Source organism: Amblyomma americanum, chromosome 7, assembly GCF_052857255.1.
Source record: "Amblyomma americanum isolate KBUSLIRL-KWMA chromosome 7, ASM5285725v1, whole genome shotgun sequence".
Classification (NCBI taxonomy): Eukaryota; Metazoa; Arthropoda; class Arachnida; order Ixodida; family Ixodidae; genus Amblyomma; species Amblyomma americanum.
In genome coordinates, this window is record NC_135503.1 from 178,815,432 (window position 1) to 178,831,433 (window position 16,002).

The 16,002-nt window shown below is 41.8% G+C and overlaps 1 protein-coding gene across 8 annotated transcripts in view; it reads left to right on the forward strand.

The window, feature by feature from the left end:
• LOC144096773 (uncharacterized) overlaps positions 1-16,002 on the forward strand; it is a 352,209-nt gene that overhangs the window by 32,701 nt on the left and 303,506 nt on the right. For 6 of the 8 annotated variants that reach the window (XM_077629652.1, XM_077629655.1, XM_077629653.1 and 3 more), the window contains one exon: positions 3,111-3,172. The exons of the other annotated variants lie outside the window; for them this stretch is intronic. In XM_077629652.1, the coding sequence (XP_077485778.1) occupies positions 3,139-3,172 (34 nt within the window). In that variant the 5' untranslated portion in view covers positions 3,111-3,138. The remainder of the gene's footprint in view (positions 1-3,110; positions 3,173-16,002) is intronic. 8 annotated transcript variants of the gene reach the window in all.

The window sequence follows — 16,002 nt, forward strand, 5'->3', positions numbered from 1 at the left end:
AAAAAGGATGGTCGCTACTCTCCATTCACAGTTCCTCTTCTGACCACCCCTGGTGTACAGACAAATATAAAAGAACAAGCAGACATATTAGGCGAACATTTTTCCACTGTATCTAGTTCCTCTAACTACAAAGAATCATTTTTAAAATATAAAGACACAGCCGAAAAAGAAAGACTGCTGATAAAAGACAGTGCTCACGAAGCATATAATAGCCCATTTACACTACAAGAAAATAACAATGTACATTGTTCGGGTAAACAAACTGCACCAGGACCAGATGAAGTCCATTACGAAATGCTTGCCCACTTGTCCGAACATGCTGTAGACTCGCTTCTGAAATTTTTTAACAAAATATGGTTATCAGGAGAGATTCCAGAGGCATGGAAAAAAGCCATAATTGTACCGTTGTTGAAGCCGGGAAAAGTACCTACCTCCCCTGGCAATTACAGACCTATAGCCCTAACAAGCGTACTTGCCAAATCTTTCGAAAGCGTCCTTAACATTAAATTAATGTTTATATTACAATCTCGTGATCTTCTTGACATCCATCAGTGTGGCTTTAGAAAGGCGTGCTCTACAACCGACCATCTCTTCCCCCTAGAGAACGCAGTCCGAGAAGCATTTATACTCAAGCAACACTGTCTTGCGGTCTTTTTCGATTTAGAGAAAGCCTATGACACCACATGGAGGTTTGGTATACTGCGGGACCTTGGGGACCTCGGAATCCATGGTAGAATGCTAAAATGCTCGAGTGACTTTTTGACCAACCGTTCATTTCAAGTACGCCTGGTGCCACTCTTTCTAAAACTTTCATTCAAGAGAACGGCGGGCCTCAGGGGTGCATTTTAAGCACCACGCTTTTTATAGTAAAAATGAATTCCCTAGAAAAAATAATCCCAAAGTCTATCATGTATTCTGTCTACGTCGACGATCTCCAGATTGCTTGCACATCCTCTAGCATTTCATCGTGTGAGAGGCAAATACAGATGAGAGTAAATAAACTAACAATATGGGCAGACAGAAACGGGGTTAAGTTTTCCACGCAAAAGTCAGTAGCTGTTCTTTTTTCGCTTAGAAGAGGACTGCACACTGGTCCCTCCTTGTATTTAAATGAAGTCCAACTACCAATTAGGGATGAGCACAAATTTCTAGGAATGACTTATGACAAAAAGCTCACTTTCCTACCACACATAAACATACTCAAAAAGAAAGCTTCTAAATCTCTGTATATAATAAAAGTACTTTCACGAAAACATTGGGGTTCCGATAGGACTTGTCTTTTACAGATTCATCGCTCTGTAGTACGTTCTACATCAGATTACGGATGCATAGTTCATGGATCAGCGAGGCAATCGTACCTTAAACGGCTAGACCCAGTAGACAATTTAGGCTTGCGTCTTTCCACCGGTGCATACAGGACGTCACCGATAAACAGTCTTTATGTGGAAGCCAACGAGCCGTCGCTTACAGAGAGAAGAACCATGCTCACTTGCTGGTACGTTTTAAAAATCCGTTCACTACCTAAACATATCTGTCACCATATAGTCACAAAGTGCCCATCTAGAACACTATTTAACAACAAACCATTAGCAATAAGGCCACTTCTCCTGCGTTTTGAAGATGTGTGCAAAAACCTCGGCGTAATGGTTGCATTACCTGGCGTTGCTCGAAGACGTGGTCCACTGCCTCCATGGTTCAATTTTCCTGTAATCTGTGACCTCACTCTTGCACATTTCCGTAAAAAGCGAACTCCACAGCAACATATATTACAAGAATTCCGTGCCCTTGAAGAAAAATGCAGTAGTTTTACAGAATTTTATACTGATGGATCAAAAACAAATAGTTGCGTAGGAAGCGCAGTGGTGCGAGGAAATTCGGAGCAAATAGTAAGACTACCACAGTGTTCCTCCATCTTCACCGCGGAGTGCTACGCAGTATGGATGGCCATAGAAAAAATACAAAGTGAGAACCTCAAAAATGCTGTTATCTACACAGACTCATTAAGTGTACTTAGAGCTCTCCATTATAAAAATGCAAGCTCCCCTCTGCTCGGTGACATCATACACAACATAGCAACTGCCACAGCTCAAGGACAAAATATAAAACTGTGCTGGGTCCCGAGTCATGTGGGAATAAAAGGCAATGAGAGAGCAGATGAGTGTGCTGGTAAAGCTTGTGGCAAGGAAATAATGAAAGTAAATATGCCGTTTAATGATTGCATAAAATTAATAGCAAGGAAACTAAGAAAAAAATTGCAGTCGGCTTGGAACAATGAGGTCAAAAATAAACTACACTTGATAAAACCAGTTTTAGGTGAATTTAAGTCGTGTGTGCACCAAGAACGTTTCAAGGAAGTGATCGTATGCCGTCTCCGAATAGGCCACACGCACTATACGCACAACTTCCTACTAACAAAACAAGAAAAACCTGTTTGCCAACAATGTGGGGATGAACTCACGGTTAACCATATTTTATTCTCTTGTGTGGAACTGGAAGAAATAAGAAAAACGTATTTTACTGAATTTTATAATAAATGCATTCCTTTTCATCCCGCACTGCTTTTAGGAGATGATGCAATTGTTAATATATCATGTGTTTTTAGCTTTCTTAACGAAACGGGATTTCTCAAGAGACTCTAAATTTTTACCCTCTGGTTTGTTTGAATTTTAGTACACCTCAGCCAATTTCTCAGGCCTGAGAAGAAAGCTGAGGCTTTTATTTTGATTGGTTGGGAGCCTCGATGTCCTTCCGCAGCCAAGGAAGGCTACTGAGGTTACCCGGCCCTCTTTAAAGCTTTTACTTGTAGCCATTTATAAAATTTGTGTATGTGTTCACTGGGTAATATTAATGTTTGAGGGCCGCTAGAGCAAGGATTATTCTTGAATTTCTATAATAATCAACAAAAGACTTTTCCTATACCTTGCTCTTGGCGCATGATGGCCTCAGTTGCCTATGTGCCATAAAACATAACACAACACAACACTCAATCTTTTTTAAGCCTAGCATAAGATCGCATGGTGTCGTAATGCATTTATTTTTTCGTGTGAAGATAACAGCTTGTGTCTTAGTTGCATTATTTTCAACTGATTTGCAAATGACCATTCGTGCAGTGTCCTCAATGTTCTATTTGCCTGGTTTATGCCTTCTTCACCTGTGACTGACGAGAAAATAGGTGAGACATCATCTGCATACATGACACATTTTACATTAGCGCATTCATTAACAATATCATTAATGTATAAATTGAAAGGTAGAGGCCCAAAAATCCTGCCTTGAGGTACGCCAGCTGTTACTTTGTTTTACCGAGGATCGGAAACAATTAATACTGGTAAACTGAAAGCGGTGCTCAAGATAAGTCGCAAAAAGGGCATGAACAGGACCCCTGAGACCTTAGTCAAACAGTTTTGCCAAGAGTCGGTTATGACTGATGTAGTCAAAGGCCTGAGAGAAATCTATGAAAACACCTAAAGCAAGTTTCTTGTCTTCGAAACATTGCAAGATATACTCTTTCAGGCTATGTAATGCAGTCTCAGTTGACTTATGTTTAATAAAACCAAACTGTGAATCTGTTATAATACTGTGCGTGTCACAAAAGCATGCTATTCGAGTGTGAATTACTTTTTTCAATACCCTAGAAAAGATTTGCAGCACTAAAACTGGTCTATAATTCGAAATACAAAGTTTATTGCCTTTCTTATAAAGAGCTGTAATTTTAGCAGTTTGCGTGCGCCGTGGAAACACTCCGGATTCTAGAATTAGAATGACCGCAGCGGTGGCCAAGTGGTTGAGCATCCGCCTCGCATGCGGGAGGTGCGGGGTTCGATCCCCAGTGCCGCCGAGTACCCACCGGTGATACAATGGGTACAAGCTTTCCCCTGGTCTGGTGCTCGGCTTATTTAGGGTTAAATGCTTGGAAAACGGGTCTTTGACCCCACCTTGAGAAAAAGAAAAATACCTTGCGTCATGGCGCTCTTTGGCCTTAGATGCCTTTGCGCCATAAAAATTCGTAATCATCATCTAGAATTAGAATAAATATATGGGCTAGTTTTCGCACATATATCCATATATAAACATATATATGTTTTAGCACATATATATAGCGCTAAAATATCCAATACATGCTTTACAGACCGAATCTGCAAATCATCTATATCATGGCATCTGCTATTCTTCATATTTAAAAATGCTGTGAATACTTCTGAACATGTAGTTGGATTTAAGTGAATAGACTTTGAAATGGGTCTGATGCGGGTCTCATATGGTATGTTTGAGCAGCTTTGGTGATCTCGAGTCACAAAATATTGGTTGAACGCCTCTGCTAATTCGCGTCCGCTTACTTTTTGTCCTTGAACGAGTACTTCTTAAGGAGAGCTAGCCTGAGGTGTGCGTTATATAACAGAGTTAATATGGTGCCATAACTTTCGAATATCTCCGTTGCAGGATTCAAATTTACCGTAGTAATACGAGTCTCTAGCACGCGTTAACTCTTTAGTTAACTTATTTCGAAAAATTTTGTACCTTAATAATAATTCCGGATCGCGTGTAGGGAGGAAGTGTTTGTACATTTTTTCCTTAGGTGTACCTTCTGAAGCAGACGTGACGTCATCCACTCCTTATGCCCTTTCTGAGGCGATACGTGCGCCTTGTATGGAAAATGTTCAGCATAAAGAATTTCAGATTTGTCCAAAAAGCAGTCATAAGCAGCTTCTGCATCTGTTAGAGTGAGCACATCAGACGAGGTCGTGTCTACAATAGCCCGTCTGAAAGCAGCAAGGCTGTCTTCAGTTATGGATTGATAAAAGTAGGTATGTGGAGGCTTTCATTTAATATGTGTTTTCACTCCGAGCAATGTCGGAAAATGGTCGCTAAGGTCATAATGAATGACAGAGGACATAAAGCTCTATTCTTGAAAATTTGTAATAAAATTGTCAATGAGGGATTCTGTACGAATAGTAGCCCTAGTAGGCGGGGTGGTTGTATTAACGCAGCCATTTGCTGAGAGAAGTAGAAGAAATATTTTTGCCTTGTTGTTATCAGAAAGCAGGTTTATATTAAAGTATCCACCTAAAGTAACACTGAAACCATTCTTGTTCACAAAAGTTAAAGAGAGATCAATGAAGGAAATGAATTCTGCAGTGCGACCATCAGGAGGGCGGTAGCTAACCGCAATAATAGTGCGGTCAAACTTTAAGCACACCATTTCGCAGTCGGCAGTGACACAACAGAATTTTGCCATAAGATCAGAGCTTATACAATTTTTTACGAAAGCGCAAACACTACCACCACGGCGTGAGGACCTGTTCATGATATATGAGTTGTAACCTGGCATACTAATTCTTTACCGCAGGAGTACCAGGTTTCTGTAATCATAAACACCTCAACAATATCTAGTTGATTAAACAAATACTGAAGGTCAGCCGTTTTGTTTAGTGCAGACAGTGCATTCAGATGAAGGCAACGAAAAGATGTATTTGATAATATATCTTCACATTTTACTTCATTGCCATAATGAGAACTTCGAGTGCCTAACACAGCCGATGACGGTTCATGTTCAAGCAGAACGTTCTCGAGGGATTGGACTTTTTAAAATGCTACTAGCATTTATATGTATAGTCGTCAGGTCCTTGACCGTGTGCTGTGTCGAGTAATTGGTGGGCTTAGTTCGATTTTTTTTTCTAAAGGTACTTGGTTTTTCTTCGCATCATTTTTATTCAGTGGCACACGCTCTCTTTTTTCATAGTCTCAGACGTATGCGCGGCCGTTGATAAGTAACTTGTTGAACGCTAAGGATGCCTTTTCTTTCGTGTCATGCTCTTCTTTCGCCCTCGCCGAAAGGTTTTTTTTCTGATATCACGAATTCTAGGCGAAAAATCTTCGCCAATACAGAATCGCGTTTCTTTTTGTTTGTGGCCGTTTTTCTATATAGCTGTATTTTGTCTCGACTATAATAGTTTAAATATAACCGGTCGGTGCTTGTTGTTCCGCGGTCTTTCTAATCTAGGGATTCGTTTTACGTCGACCTGGTTGAGCCCAAGAGTGTCCTCTATATTTGTTTTATTAACAGCCTGCTCGAGGGTTTCAGTATTCTCTCCTTCTACTTCCTCTAAGCCATACACTATTAGATTCTATCGTCTGCTGCGATTTTCCAAATCTTCTATCCGTTTTTCTAGTTTGGCAGTCATTTTATTCATGCGGGAAACTTCACTGTGGCAAGACGCTATGTTATTTTCTAACGCCGACAATACACCTAACTTCCTATCTATTTCTGTAAGTCGCTTTTCTTTTATGTCCTTTATGTCCCTGGCTATGTCCTTGGGTTGTTTTGCAATCTGTTGAAGGTCAGGGCCAGGGTTAGTTTCAACGTCTCCACCTGAAAGTAGCAATTTTCCCACATACACCACAGTATCATGCACTAAACTCTGAAGCTGCGGGCATGGAAGCACTAGTAGAAAGCGGTCATCTGAACAGAAACATTTTCCGAATTGTTTCCTTACCTGCACAATGAAGGCAAAAGGATTATGTCACCGCATGCCGGTAGTGCCGCCGTACCCAGTGTCAGCATTACGTTCGCGGAGGCCATATATACTGTGGAGCTGCGGTGGCGCTGGTAGCATTTCGCATGTTCAGTGGTCCGCACAGGTTCCCGGTGATGATTGTTGGTTCCAGGGTTCTTCCAGATGCTGCATCAGCACGACGCGCACGTGGAACGAGTTGTGGGTTGTTGTTCGGTGGTCGATGGCATTTTCTTCTGGATGGTTGCTGATGCTAGCGCTAAATGTCAACCTTGATTCTTATAGTGTGGGTTCGCCAGACTATAGAATATTGTCGCTGTGCACTGAGAGCAATTATTTTCGGTGTGCTATCAATCACAGAATGGGAATACGTCCGGCTTTATATGGTTCTGTGATCAATTCCTTGCATCTGTGGCTGAAAGTAATAAGTACAAATCTTTAATCGCTGCTGGAGATTTCAACATTGACATGAGTACCAGTAGTCACTCGTGAAAAGTTTTCAATATCGTTGTATCATCCAACGGTTTTGTCAACCTAATTAATACGCCAATGAGGATTACGCCTGAAGGCCAGTCAACTCTGGATTTATTTATTACTAATTCATTGCAGTGGAACAGCAAGTCTGTTGTTCTGGCATCTTCTTTTATTGATCATTTGCTAGTACTTCTATCTGCAGAAACAAGCGCGTAAAGAGGGAAGATTTTCCTGCAATTCTTGTACCAATTAATTACAGATAAGACTCTTAAATCGTTTCACGATGGTCTGTTGTCAGTAAAATGGAACGGGATCACTAACCTAACAGGCACCAGTGAGGCTTACAATATGTTCATTTATATAGTGACCCTAATATATCACAAAAGCTTCTCCCCAAGAACACAGAAAAAGCAAAATAAAGCAGAAAACCGTGGATTACAACTGAGTTACGCAGTGAAATAAGAATGAGGTACAAGCCAGAGCAACATTTTCTTCGCACGAGATCTGCCGATGACCTTGTCGCATTTAAGAAGCATCGCGATAAGCTGAGAAAGAAGCTGCGACATGCACGCAAAGCATAATACTCATATCTTTCCTGGATATTGAATGCCGCCAACGCAGTGTAATGTGGTCAAGGTTGAGCACACTCTTAAATCGTGGTCATTCGCATAAAGCATTATCGGAATTGCAAATGAACGGTAGCGATTTAACAGTATTGAACTACCTGACGCATTTAACCCTTTTTTTCACAAAGTATTGGTAGTACTCGTGCAGCGTCTTCTCATGTTAGTAAATATGTATGCACTCATAATGACCACACAATAAACCTTCAACCCGTCACGCAGGATGAACTTGTATCAGTTATAAACGCCTTCAACAACAGCAGTAGCTGTGACATTGATGGTTTTAAGTACGCGCAACTAAATGTGCAATTGACATTATTGTCCGAATAGTAGCCCATATTTTTCAGTCTGTCAAGGTGACCATTCTGTAAAAAAAAGAGGTATTAATGTTCTTAGAAATTTCAGCCCTCCATCCATTTTGCCGATCTTTTGAAATGTGTTTGAAATGTTGCATTCCAGGTTATGAAAATTTATTGCAGCACAGAACCGGTTAACACGACAACAATTCGGTTTTCGTAGAAACAAATTGGTGTAGGAGCAATTGGTGTAGTTGGCAGAAAGAGTATATATTAACGGAGTTTGAAAACAAAGCTATAGTTGCTGGCATTTTCGTAGACTTCTAAAAGGCTTTTGATTTAGTTGACTAACATTTCGCTAGAGAAATTAAATTATTATGGGATACGTGGACAGGCATTATCTATTATCATATCCTACCTATCCAACAGAACACAGGCAGTAAAAATAGATACCTTTACTTCTAAGCCTTGAAATCTCTGTTGTTGACTGCCCCAGGGAAATATTTTAGGGGCTCTACTTTTTAATATTTTTCTTAATGACATCTGAAATATTAACTCTCAGGCAATGTTTATTATCTATACAAATGACGACAGCATTTTTTTTGCCGGTAATGATGTTCATCTCCTTGTAGAACGGTGTAACAGTACAACGAAATCCTTGGAGAAATGGTCGAAAGTGAATTCAATGAAGATAAATGAATGTAAAACAAACGCAGCTAAATTCACGTCAAAAATCAAGCATATGCCTTCTCATCAAAATAAAGCACTAAACGCACAAAGTATTGAAATAGTTGAGAATTTGAAATGTCTGGGCGTTGTCTTTTCTGCGACCCTGTCTTGGGATAATCACGTTAAATATTTTCTAACCAAAATAAGGGAAATAACTGATTTAATGAGCCGTTCAAGATACATCATTTGCACACGCGTTTAACTCTTGTTGTATAATTCACTTTTCTATGCACATTTAAACTATTGCCACTTAGTATAGGGCAACACAACATCCACTAATCTAGAAGATATTAACCTGATACAGACGAAATATCTTAGACACATATCTAAAACCTTCTACAGAGCATCGATAATTTTTTCATACTTGTGGCATGATTCCAGCTAACAGTCTCTACAGATATCGCTTGAGTCGCGTATACAAACTGGAAATCTATTGAAATATTACCAGTCTACGGAATCTCTCCCAACTGCTGGGCAAAGCTCCAAATTTTATCTTAAGACATTTTGAAGACTGGTTAGTACCGACGCCGCGCTCGAACTACGGCAAACACAATATCAACACTTTTAAATCATTATAGCTGGATCCGCTTTGATCTTTTCAAATCATCATAGAGAGAACTCCGGCTGATGTATACGATTTCAATGTAATGTTATTTTGCTGTGTTTATATCTCTTTTTACAACTCTCATAAACGCTGTAAGGAATATGGAAATGAGCAAGATGTTAGTGACGTATATGCACAGTGCTATACGGGCTGTTACAGGGAAGACTAAGTAATTTTTAAAGGTATGATTTTTGAGCTAGAAATATGGCTTTCGCGGCATGGTATTGCCTGCGTTTGCGCGCAACGGAAAGCCGGTGAATCATCTTAACTAATAAACTGAAAAACTAATTTGTAATAAATGTTTTCGCAATTAGAGTTACGCGCCTGGTTGCAATTAGAGTTCTGTAGCCGGTCGTTACCAGCCGCCATACCAGTTTTTAGAATTTCGAACACGCGATCTGACAGCATCCTGCGAAAATGCAGGCGCTTCCGAAAGCAAGCAAGCAAAGCAACCCCTCCAGTGCACGTAACTAGTCGAAATAGCCAAATTTTGTCGAGCCACAGCGGCAAGGGTAATCAAGTTTTCGAAATTATAAAAACTGATATGACGGTTACTAACGACCGCCTACTAATCTTGAGAACACAGCGCTTGCAGACAAAGGACCAGAACAAGAAGGACACACACCTGCGCTAACTAACAACTTTTATTTCGGAAGGGGGCCGATCCGCGCCTTTTATACAGAATTGGAGGGAATGATGCGCACGCGCACAACACAGCCATGTGGGAGCATGGAAAGAGCCAACACATAGACCAACTATTCTTATCGCCACTGATAACCAACAACGCAGCCAAAACAAGCAAGAAAAGAAAAAAGAAAAAAGAAAAAAGAGAAAAGAAAAAAAAGAAAAAGAAAAAAGAAAAAAAAAGAAAAGAAGAGAAAGAACCAACGGGGGGAGCAAAGGCAGGGAACGTAAGAAACAATTCCAAAAAGTACCAAAAGATCCCGAAGAAGCCAACAACCAACACGGCTAAACGACTGACGATGAAAGGTGACAAGATGAAGGCACTAAAATCTGAACAAACAGGCATAAAAGGTGCAGGAAAAACCTGCGGGAGAGTAAAAGATTCGGCACAGCTAAAAGATGACGGAAACTAAAGGCGTTAAAACAGATACAAGCAAAAACCCAAGAAGCCGACGCGAAAGAATACAAGCAGAAAAGGTGGTCACTAAAATATGACATTGAACAGACAACAGATCTCTAAAAACAAGCAAAGAATCGTAAAAAACGTGTGGGCGATAAAACAAAACAGAGAAGAATACAGAAGAGTTTAAAAAGGAAAACATCGCAAAAAAAGAGGGCGCAAAAAATCATCACGGAATGAAACGAAAAGAATACACTGAATCAAATCAAAGCAGATAGGAATGAACACTCTTTGTCTAACAATGCAACTGATGGTGTGCTAACGCACTCATCTTTTAGCTTGGTAATAGTGGCTGCTTCAATGATTTCTCGAGTCAGTTGATTTAAGTTTTTTGCCAAAATATCTGTTTCCTTGAAAGTGGGGGAGACGCGTCGGCAAGGACTGCAATCACGGCAGTGTATGGCCAAATTACCGGACCTTTTATCCTCAGCATTAGCTTTATGCTCCAGTAACCGCTTATTGATACATCGGCCTGTTTGGCCGACGTACTTCCTGCCGCAGGGTAAAGGAATCGAATAGACGACACCCGACGAGCATGCTACGAACGGATCCCGATGCTTAATTGTGCAGTCTGGAACTTTTTCCCCAGAGCCGTTGACCTTCCTGCAGAGTCTAGAAAGCCGGTGAGGAGCAGAGAAAATAACGTCTACTCCTGCCCTTTTTCCAATTCTTTTTAGGTTGTGCGACAGTTGGTGGATGTAGGGGATTACAGCTAGAAGACCCGTTCCTAGTAAAAAACTCAAGTGATACCATTCACTTCTTGCGAGAACATGGCAGCAGGGCCTACCTAGGTTTCTCCGTTGACGTGAAAGACCTCTACTATTCAATTCCGCACGACGATCTGCTCCTTTGTGTAAACGAGTGTATCGACAAACACGGAGCTGTGGCTTTTCAAAATGCATGTGGCGTTTCTGCTAGTGGCTTTTTAGAATTATTGTCTGTATATCTTAGGTCTACCTATGCTGAGTGGAATGGATCTCTTTTTATACAGAAGCAGGGCATATGTATTGGGTCGTGCATCGCCCCTATCCTGAGCGACCTCTTCTTGGCCATGCGTGACAGAGAAGTAAGCACAAAGATTGCAAATTCACCGGTACTAAAGATATTCAGATATGTCGATGATTATCTAATTTTTCTCGACTGCCCAGGCAATGCTTTCATGACTGAAGTTTCCAAGGTTCTAGGCATTTTTAGGGAGTCTTTTCATCCCCTCGTTTTATCGCATGAAGTTCCAGAAAATAGCTGTCTTCGCTTTCTTGAACTTAAGCTGCACTTCTTACCCGATCACGTATGCTGGATCTTCGAACCAAGGGCCAATAAGCCACTTTTACCATATGAGTCAGCTCATTCGAAATTGGTCAAGAGAAACATAATCCAGGCCACCTTCAATAACGCATTACTCAAGTCCTGCGCGCACAGTCTTGAAAGCAGTTTCTTTAACCAAGCGCAGAGGCTTCTCAGCTCTGGGTACCCGGCCCTACTCCTATCCTCAGTTGCTCAAAAAATGTTGAAAACGAGGCAAGGAAAGAGCCTAACCTCAAGGGAAGGGCAGAGTCGCAATAAAAAGGTAGCTGTAATCCCCTACATCCACCAACTGTCGCACAACCTAAAAAGAATTGGAAAAAGGGCAGGAGTAGACGTTATTTTCTCTGCTCCTCACCGGCTTTCTAGACTCTGCAGGAAGGTCAACGGCTCTGGGGAAAAAGTTCCAGACTGCACAATTAAGCATCGGGATCCGTTCGTAGCATGCTCGTCGGGTGTCGTCTATTCGATTCCTTTACCCTGCGGCAGGAAGTACGTCGGCCAAACAGGCCGATGTATCAATAAGCGGTTACTGGAGCATAAAGCTAATGCTGAGGATAAAAGGTCCGGTAATTTGGCCATACACTGCCGTGATTGCAGTCCTTGCCGACGCGTCTCCCCCACTTTCAAGGAAACAGATATTTTGGCAAAAAACTTAAATCAACTGACTCGAGAAATCATTGAAGCAGCCACTATTACCAAGCTAAAAGATGAGTGCGTTAGCACACCATCAGTTGCATTGTTAGACAAAGAGTGTTCATTCCTCTCTGCTTTGATTTGATTCAGTGTATTCTTTTCGTTTCATTCTGTGATGATTTTTTGCGCCCTCTTTTTTTGCGATGTTTTCCTTTTTAAACTCTTCTGTATTCTTCTCTGTTTTGTTTTATCGCCCACACGTTTTTTACGATTCTTTGCTTGTTTTTAGAGATCTGTTGTCTGTTCAATGTCATATTTTAGTGACCACCTTTTCTGCTTGTATTCTTTCGCGTCGGCTTCTTGGGTTTTTGCTTGTATCTGTTTTAACGCCTTTAGTTTCCGTCATCTTTTAGCTGTGCCGAATCTTTTACTCTCCCGCAGGTTTTTCCTGCACCTTTTATGCCTGTTTGTTCAGATTTTAGTGCCTTCATCTTGTCACCTTTCATCGTCAGTCGTTTAGCCGTGTTGGTTGTTGGCTTCTTCGGGATCTTTTGGTACTTTTTGGAATTGTTTCTTACGTTCCCTGCCTTTGCTCCCCCCGTTGGTTCTTTCTCTTCTTTTCTTTTTTTTTCTTTTTTCTTTTTCTTTTTTTTCTTTTCTCTTTTTTCTTTTTTCTTTTTTCTTTTCTTGCTTGTTTTGGCTGCGTTGTTGGTTATCAGTGGCGATAAGAATAGTTGGTCTATGTGTTGGCTCTTTCCATGCTCCCACCTGGCTGTGTTGTGCGCGTGCGCATCATTCCCTCCAATTCTGTATAAAAGGCGCGGATCGGCCCCCTTCCGAAATAAAAGTTGTTAGTTAGCGCAGGTGTGTGTCCTTCTTGTTCTGGTCCTTTGTCTGCAAGCGCTGTGTTCTCAAGATGTACCCCAACCAACTCGCCCAGCAACAAACCTTGCGCCTACTAATCCCTATTTGCACCCAGGCGCCTAGCTCTTATAGTTTAAAAGTTCGTTTTTGAAAATTAGTTAACCACCTTACTAGTTAAAATGATTCACCAGTTTTCTGGCGTCCGCGAAGCGTGCCAGTAAAATGCCACAAAAGCCATATATTTACCTCAAAACCCCTAGTTTTGAAAAGTACTTAGTCTTCCTTCTAACACCCGGTATGTATAGGTACACAATATGCGCTGATGAATGCATGTATGAATATATGATGCTGCCTCTGTGTCGAAATAAGGGACTGTGGACTGGTCAAGGTATCCAAGTACAGCTTCTTTTTAAGACGAAAGCATTTGATGGCTCATGGTCCGCCTGATGTGTCCGTTAGCAGGAAGTGTCCACCTCTCCTGTCAGTCAAATGACGCCATTAAAACTAAAATACCAAAAAATCTTGAAAATTATTGAAAGCAAAAAAAAATGTATTGTACACAAAAATTAAAGAAAAGTATTCAAAAACAAAAAAATGAAAAATAAGCAAAATAAACAGAAAAAAAGAATTGCGTTTTGGCGTCGCGGTAAAAACCCGCGTTCTAGAAGATTCCATGCTTTGGCATTCCTGCGCGTAAGCAGACTTTAAAAAATAAATAAAAAACAAAAATATAATGAACGCAAAAATAAAAATAAAGAAAAAGTAAGCTGAAAATAAAAAAAAAAGAAATAAAAACAATTTGAAAGCAAACAAACGTTGAAGAAAGGCGACTAATTTGGCGCGTAGGCCAGTCGGAAGGTCAATGGCGATGGCACGATTCAATTCATCGACGGGGAGCGAGGTGGTAGAGAAGCAGAGCAAGCCATGGCGTCAACCCCATCGGAGACGACGTAGGGGAGTGTAGTGTCGAGACGCAGTCCACGCATTCGAGGCGGAGAGCAGAAAAATGTATTAAGTGGTTTTATCAAAATAATAACAAACAAGGATGGAAAATATTTCTGCTAGCCCCGACATCTGACATCGATACTGAAGCACCTGAGCTGGGGCAGCGGAAATAAAGGATAGCAGGCAGAGTGGAGAAATGAAATGAAAGAGGTGAGGGGACAAACTATTTACACAATAAGAAATCTGTACAGGTTGTGCGGGTGATTAGTTCATGATGGAGCAATTAAAGCACACGTGCACAGCCCTATGCTGACTACAACAGGAGTGGGGCATCCAATCTTTAATCATCCAAGGTAGCACTCGCGGAGCGTTCGGTCAATGTGTGCAACTTACCTGGCGGAGAACAGACGGGAAGTCAAGCCAGTCTGTTCGAGGAATGCACAGAGGCTCACCAAGGTTCGCTCACGGGTGCGCGCACTGCCTTGCGGCCACAATAGCGTCTTGAGGGAGTCTGGTAGAATGCCCCACGCCCTATAGGCAGCAAGCATGTTGTATTTTAAGTGGCGGAGGTCGTGTAGCTGACCACATTCACCGTTGCTCGCACGAGCCAGCATGCTAGGCGTTTTTGAAACACGTGTGCTGCACAAATGTCGCACTAAAAAGAGCGCGGGAAATTTTTGAAGTGTTCTGCATCTCTGCTGTAAAATAGGACTGCTTCAGCAGCCCTTCTGTTGCGCTCCGCAAAAATAAATAGGTTATCTAAAGGTAAATCTGTTTGGTGGGTCAACCAGGTAGAGCGCCGATGCGTTGAATGTGAGGGGACAAGATTGCCTTATGCCTATGTTTCCTTTGGCTTATGACGCCTTAAATTACTGTTTTCTGTTCGCGGATATAAAACCTTCGTCTTTTAAGTTACGAGACTTAGTCCAATAAAAAAAATCCGCTTAACATTGAAATCATTTGTGCAGCACCCCTTCGAAATAGTCTGCCATGCAGTCTATACACAGCTTCCAACGCTTCCTGAGGTCTTGGAAACAGTTGGAAAACGCCTCTTTTGGCAGGGCTGTCAGCACCTCTGTCGTGGCGTCTTGAATGGCCTGCATGCTCCGCATCCAGCGAACTTTTAGGGCTCTCTTCGCAAGAGGAAACAGGAAAAAATGTCATGGGAAGAGGTCAGGCGAGTATGGTGGATGGGGAAGTACAGTAATACTGTGTTTGGCGAGAAATTTTGTCACGCTGAGAGCCGTGTGCGGTCTTGGGTTATCGGGGAGAAGGCTCCATTGTCCAGATGCCCTTAACTCAGGGCGATGGCGTCGCCGTGGATCACACATGTGTTGGAGCACGCGGATATAAAACTCCCGATTCCCCGTCTGCCCTTATGGGACGAACTCGTGGCGTATGACACCTGTGGCATCAAAAAATATATCAGCATCGTCTTTATTTTGGTCCTCTGTCGCCGCACCTTTCTCGACGCCGGAGAGCTTGTGGACCGCCATTCGGCGCTCTGCCTTTTTTGTTAGAGGATCATATTGAAAACACCATGTTTCTTTTTCAGCAATGATGCTGTCGACGAATACAGCATCCTTCTCTGCCTCCGAGCGAAAATCAGCCCTCACTGATGCCCGCGTGTCCTCCTGGTCTTGTGTGAGGGAGTGCCGCACAAGTCTGGCATTAAACTTTCGTTCCCCCAAGTTCTGACGCAAAATTTTGTGGCATGCTGTCTTAATAATATCGACAGCATCTGATAGCGTCAGGACTGTAAAGGTGGGGTCTTGCTGTACGAATTCCCTGATCGGAGCCACGTAGTCTTCATTCCATGAGGTTGAAGGGCGCCCTGCCTTGTGTCGTCTTCCATCGACGTTCTCCCCGAAAC